At 44.9% G+C, this 6,895-nt stretch overlaps 1 protein-coding gene across 1 annotated transcript in view; it reads left to right on the top strand.

Annotated features, from left to right (window-relative positions):
* Positions 1-472: 472 nt before the first annotated feature.
* Positions 473-6,895, top strand: part of LOC147008394 (semaphorin-4D-like) — a 13,188-nt gene continuing 6,765 nt past the window's right edge. The window contains 6 exon segments of the mRNA XM_085865087.1: positions 473-4,424; positions 6,093-6,100; positions 6,102-6,239; positions 6,464-6,583; positions 6,585-6,617; positions 6,620-6,645. Coding sequence (XP_085721213.1) covers positions 4,205-4,424; positions 6,093-6,100; positions 6,102-6,239; positions 6,464-6,583; positions 6,585-6,617; positions 6,620-6,645 — 545 coding nt within the window. The 5' untranslated portion in view covers positions 473-4,204.

Raw genomic sequence — 6,895 nt, 5'->3', positions numbered from 1 at the left:
AGACACGTCTTGGGAGAGGAAAGTTTCTGTTAGGCAGATAATGTCTGGTTTGTCAGTGGCAACCTGTATGGAAAGATCTGAAAGGTTTGAGCGAAGGCCCCGGATATTTGAGGTCCACACTTTTAATGAAGAGGAAGGGGAGGAGGCCTTGGGTGCAGGAGGTGGAGGGGAGGGGAGGGTAGGACAAGGGACGAGGGGGCAGGTAAGGAGGGTTGCTGAAGGAGTGTGGGGTATTGCAGAATAGCGAGGGGAGGGGGCCGAATGAGGAGGAGAAAAGGCTCTGTCGCGCTGGGGGAGGGGGGGGACAAGAGACAAGGAAGAAGGCAGTTGAGGATTTGAGGAGGTGGAGCGAAGAGATGGAGGTGAGAGGCCAGTGGAGGGAGGCAGGTTGGTGGATGAGAGGGGGGGGCAACTTTGAGAAGGAAGAGTGAGGGGGATGAAAGGTGGGAGAAAGTTGAGGGGGGAATTTTTGAGAGAGGTGAGAGGGAGGCTTGGAGGGAGAAGAGTGGGATGGTTGCTATGAGAGTGAGAGTGAGGGGTGAGGGGGATGAGTTGGCACTGAAGTTGTAAGATGTAAGAAGTGAATGTGAGATGTAAGTGAATGTAAGATAAGGAAATCATTTCACTTACAAAGTGTGCACACTTTGGATCAAAGGCGTAGGTGCCACAAGCGTGGAGTTGAGAGCCGTTAATATGCAGTCAGAGGACGTAGTTGTGGCACTGCTCCTACACAACAACAAAAATGTCAGCTTTCAGCAAATGCCAGTGATTTTACAGGTTAATTATCCTTCCAATAACCACAGGATAACATATATCACAAAACTCAAAAAAAAAATATTTACTAAAATGTTGAAATTAAAATAAAATAAAACGAATAGCCGAGGAAAAGTGTCGCATAATTTCACTTAGTTTGAAAGATTTCAGTCTGTTCACAAGTCAGGTTTCTGCCACCTGTGTAAAGGATGTTAAAACACAGAAAATAAAGTCATTTGGTTCTTTATTTTCCTCGAGGAAGTTCAAAGAGTTCTATTTGGCCATTTTTGCAATATTCTACAAATCATTTCAAATAAAGACTGGAGAGTTCAGAGAACACCTGACCCCGCACAGACTTGAGAAAAAGGACCTGACTCCGCACAGTCTTGAGAAAAAGGACCTGACTCCACAGATTTTAGAAAAAGGACCTGACCACACAATCTTGAGAAAAATGACCTGACTCCACAGATTTGAGAAAAAGGACCTGACTCCACACAGTCTTGAGAAAAGGGACCTCACTCCACAGTCTTGAGAAAAAGGACCTGACCACACAATCTTGAGAAAAATGACCTGACTCCACACAGTCTTGAGAAAAGGGACCTCACTCCACAGTCTTGATAAAAAGGACCTGACTTCGTACAGTCTTGAGAAAAAGGACTTGACTCCACACAGTCTTGAGAAAAAGGACATGACTCCACACAGTCTTGAGACAAAGGACCTGACTCCACAGATTTGAGAAAAAGGACCTGACTCCACACAGGCTTGAGAAAAAGGACCTGACTCCACAGATTTGAGAATAAGGACCTGACTCCACAGAATTTTGAGAAAAAGGACCTGACTCCACACAGGCTTGAGAAAAAGGACCTGACTCCACAGATTTGAGAAGAAGGACCTGACTCCACAGAATTTTGAGAAAAAGGACCTGACTCCACACAGTCTTGAGAAAAGGGACCTCACTCCACAGTCTTGATAAAAAGGACCTGACTTCGTACAGTCTTGAGAAAAAGGACTTGACTCCACACAGTCTTGAGAAAAAGGACATGACTCCACACAGTCTTGAGACAAAGGACCTGACTCCACAGATTTGAGAAAAAGGACCTGACTCCACACAGGCTTGAGAAAAAGGACCTGACTCCACAGATTTGAGAATAAGGACCTGACTCCACAGAATTTTGAGAAAAAGGACCTGACTCCACACAGGCTTGAGAAAAAGGACCTGACTCCACAGATTTGAGAAGAAGGACCTGACTCCACAGAATTTTGAGAAAAAGGACCTGACTCCGCACAGTCTTGAGAAAAAGGACCTAACTTCACAGATTTGAGAAAAAGGACCCTACTCTGCACAGTCCTGAGAAAAATGACCTGACTCCACAGTCTTGAGAAAAATGACCTGACTCCACACTTACTTGAGAAAAAGGACCTGACTCCACACATACTTGAGAAAAAGGACCTCACTCCACATAGTCTTGAGAAAAAGCATGTGACTCCGCACAGTCTTGAGAAAAAGGACCCAACTCCACAGTCTTGAAAAAAGGACCTGACTCCACACAGACTTGAGAAAAAGGACCTCACTCCACAGTCTTGATAAAAAGGACCTGACTCCGTGCAGTCTTGAGAAAAAGCATGTGACTCCACAGATTTGAGAAAAAGGACCTCACTCCACACAGTCTTGAGAAAAAGCATGTGACTCCACAGATTTGAGAAAAAGGACCAGACTCCACACAGTCTTGAGAAAAAGGACCTGACTCCACAGATTTGAGAAAAAGGACCTGACTCCACACAGTCTTGAGAAAAAGCATGTGACTCCACAGATTTGAGAAAAAGGACCTGACTCCACACAGTCTTGAGAAAAAGCATGTGACTCCACAGATTTGAGAAAAAGGACCTCACTCCACACAGTCTTGAGAAAAAGGACGATGTCTTCGATGCCACGCCAACGGTATTCCAACGCAGGTGGTGTGGCAAAGGAGATTCGTCCTCGTTGATGGTCGCTGGAGGATGATCCAGAACTGCAGTGTCTACCAGAGTGCTCAGTTCCTCAATAATGACCACATGCTTGTTGTCGCAACTGTGAAGTTGCAGCTTAAATCCGGGAGAATGGTACCATCCCAGCCTAGGATGGATGTTGGAAAGCTCAATGATGACAGGGTAGCTGAGGAGTATTCAAACAGACTGAGTGGGGATTTGGCGGGGTCTGGGTGCTTTGGAGAATCCTGAAGAGTTGTGGAGTGCCTTCAAGACCATTGTCCTTGATGTTGCCAGTAGATGTTTTGGAACTCACCGGAGGGCGAAGAAGAATTTTGTTTCTTATGGGACACTGTATACCATTGACCAGATTCGCAGGGCCAGGCTGAATGGCAGAGCTGAGCTCCTTTCCAAAGGAGTCAGACATAAAGTGGTGGAGAAGCACCGTTCAGGAGAGGGTTATAAGAAGATTTCCAAGTCACTCATTATCCCTTTGAGTACGATTAAATCCATCATTAAGAAGTGGAAGACGTATCATACCATCCAGACTCCACTCACATCAGGTCACCCATCCAAAGTCAGCAGCCGAGCAAGCAGGAAACTGGTTCGGGATGTCACCGTGAGTCCAACAATGACTTTGAAAGAACTGCAAGGCTCGATGTCTGAGATGGGGGTCAGTGTTCATCAATCAACAATATCCCGTTCTCTTCACAAAGCTGGCCTCCAGATAGGTGGCAAGAAAGAAGCCATTACTGAAAAAGACGCATTGAAAAGCTTGTATGGAGTTTGCGAAAAAGCATCTTAATGATACTCGAGGAATGTGGAGAAAAGTTGTGATCAGACGAGACAAAAATTGAACTTTTTGTTCAAAATGCAAAGCATTACATCTGGCACAAGCCAAACGTAACACGCCATCCCTACTGCCAAGCATGGTGGTGACAGCAGCATATTATCGGGATACTTTTCATCAGCAGGGACGGACAAGCCTGTCGTGATAGAAGGGACAATGGACGGTGCAAAATACAGGAGGATCCTTGATGAAAACCTGCTCGAGTCATCCATGAATCTGAAACTGGGTTTCAAGAGATCCACATTTCAGCAGGACAATGATCCGATTCACAAAGATATAGCCACACCGGAGTGGCTGAATAAGGAGAAAATAAATGTTCTTGAGTGGCCCGGTCAAAGTTCTAACTTGAACCCAACTTAACATTTGTGGTGAGACTTGAGGATTGCAGTCCATCGATGATCCCCATCAAACTTGGCAAAACTGGAGCAATTTTCACGTGAACAATGGGCAAAGATTTCACCATCTCACTGTGTAAAGCTTGGAGAGACCTGCCCACAAAGACCCATGGCAGTCATTGCTGTGAAAGGTTCTTCCACCAGGTACTGACTTTTCTAGCAGTGCACAGAGTCCATGAAGTTATTTTCATTTACCTTCCAACGAGGGTAGTTTGATATGATTTGTTGAAAATGCTTTGTGATGTCCCCTTTTGTCCTCGCAGCACGAATAAAACATAGTTCGGCCATATTGCCTTTTCTTCTTTTTCTTTTGCACACATTGGTTTCACCTCTGTGTCTTGCAGATGGTGAGCTGTATGCAGGAACCACCGAGGACTTCTTTGGCATGAACGCAGTGATTGAGCGGACATCATCAAAGCGCTTGTCCATCCGTACCGTGGAAAGTAAACGTTGGCTCCACGGTGAGGCGGATGCTCATCCCACGTGAAATAACTTGTAGGGTTCATCCTCTTCCGACAGTACTCAAAACGATGTGATGCAGGTGAAACCAGGATTCTGGTTTCACCTGCTACTCCTCGACCCTCGAACCATTCCAGGTGCAGCCCACTGAGCCTTATTCAAAAAAACAAAAGAAGAAAGAACCCAGATCAAAAAATTAAATAATTCTGCCTGCCAGACCATGCGCCCGATCAGGTTAAAATTTAAAACATATTTTCCCCATCATTATTGGATCATAATTTTGAAGTTTCACGTCGATCGATGAAGCGGTTCAACAGAAATGAAGCGGTTCTTTTTTTAAAGATTGTCGCTCAATCCAATATGGATGCCAGACAATGTGACCTATCAATTATTTGAGAACACCCTGGTGTCGCCAAAGCTTCGGGGAAAATTTGTGTGAAGTTTCCCCTCGATCTGTCCAGCCGTTCTGGAGAAGGAGTTTTTTTTTGTATGTTTTAGGGTAAATCCAATATGGCTGCCACACCACGTGACCTATGACATCATAATTATCATTAAACCATTCTACATGAGAAGTCGCTCCGATGGTGAAAATTTTGTCTCAATTCGACAATCTCCCGTTCCGCTTTTTAAGCGGGGTCTCTGCCGACCTTCTCAAAGATAAGTTTCCAGTCGTTGTTTGTCGCGTTTTGACTGTTGTTTTGTTGCCTCCATGATTACTGTGTGTTCCTAGTTCGGTTTTGTTTCAGAACTTATGCTAATTTGGTGAGTATTCCTCGGTCTCGTCATATCAGGTTTCCCTGAGGCCTACCCGTCCTCCCGTCTGTGTGCACCATCGTGTCGATTGTATTTTCTTCTTATTACCGTCAGTTTTTATTTCCTTCTCTTTTCCCTCCACCCTCCTATCCCGACCAACTCCACCCTCTGTTTCATGTCTTAAAATATAAAAAAATACAAAAAAAAGCAAATCCTCATCTCATACCCACGTGACTTCCTGTACCGACTCTTCTTCTTCCTTCTCTTCCCTCTTCCCTGCCAATCCCACTCTGGTCGTGAAGGTATTCACCAATCGCACACCTTCACGACCTTTTCTTCAAGCTTTTCCTTCACTCTTCACTAATCTGCAAAAAAAAAAACAGTACTTCAATACTTCAACTTCCCCTCTCTGTCTGATTCTTCTTCTTCTTCAAAATCTGATGTTCAGTTTGACCTTTCTTTCATCAGGTGTCTAAAAATTCCTCCTGTGCTGCTGATGCTGCGTCCCTCGACCAGGACACTGGTACTCATTTTGCCAACCTCAGAAGGATGAGAGGTTGAATCAACCCCACCTGGTGTTAATTCAGCAGCCAACGGGACTAGAACTACTCAGGACCTTAAGATCCCAAGCCACAAAACCAACGCCAGGCTTTATGAGATCACATGAACTGCGACCACAATATTTTAACTCTTGTCAAGTGATTTGTTTATTTTTTTGGAACTCTTTCAAAGTGATTTTTGGAATTCATGGGACTCTTGTGGACTGGTTTGTGTCTTCTTTTTAATTATTTAAGGAATTTGTGTATTTCTTTTGACAAACTTTTACAATTAATATTGACTGATGGCCATTGTGACGCAATAAAGCATCATATATTTGTTTTATTTGACACCTTATTATTTGTTCATTTTGGTTCCAGACCCTGTATTTTGCCGGTGTGGAGGTGATTCGAGGAAATGCGAGCAAACATGAAAGTGGTGAGGTCATCCTCTTCTTCTCGGAAATGGCATCTGAGTTTTCCTCCATCAGCAAGCCCATTGTTCCCAGAGTGCCCAGGGTCTGCAAAGTATGTTCTGGTTTTCCTTCCGGTTGAGTGTAACCAGACGGGCATGAGATGTTCAAGTTGTAAGCAAGTAATTAAATATTGATCGAATCGCCTCCCGTGTGCCATCCAACTTTTTCTTTTCCCAAACTGTGCCTGCCAATTGGACATCCATGTTTGAAAAGCGTGCGGTCATTCTGCAGTGTAGCCTTTGCACACTGTTATACAACAGCATCACTTGTGCGCAGGATGATATCGGTGGACTCCGGGTGCTCCAGAATAAATGGACCACCTTCGTGAAGTCTCGTCTGGAATGTGGGAGTGCAGACACGTTCCCCTTCACACAACTACAGGATGTATCAGTGACCGTCAGACAACCCTGATGATGCCGGTGACACCACTTTTTCTATGCTCTTCTGATACCACAGTGGTGCGAGCATGTTGCTCTCTGCCGTGATGGTGACATCATGGTGTCACCTTAGGTTCCATCCATCAGGACCATCCTCTGTGCAGAGTAGTTGGTGCTGCCTCAGCAGTCTCCTTGGCTATTGGACACAATCCTGGATGGGTCACCACTCCAACACAGTATACCAGCATGCTGGCACTCATTTTCTTTGCCAACCTCAGAAGGATGACAGGCAGTCAACCCCACCTGGTATTAATTCAACAGCCAAGTGGGA

Source organism: Eptatretus burgeri, chromosome 19 (assembly GCF_056783735.1).
Source record: "Eptatretus burgeri isolate ZD-2024b chromosome 19, Ebu_testis_v1, whole genome shotgun sequence".
Classification (NCBI taxonomy): Eukaryota; Metazoa; Chordata; class Myxini; order Myxiniformes; family Myxinidae; genus Eptatretus; species Eptatretus burgeri.
The sequence above is the reverse complement of the archived record's forward strand: the minus strand, read 5'-3'. Positions and strand labels throughout refer to the sequence as shown.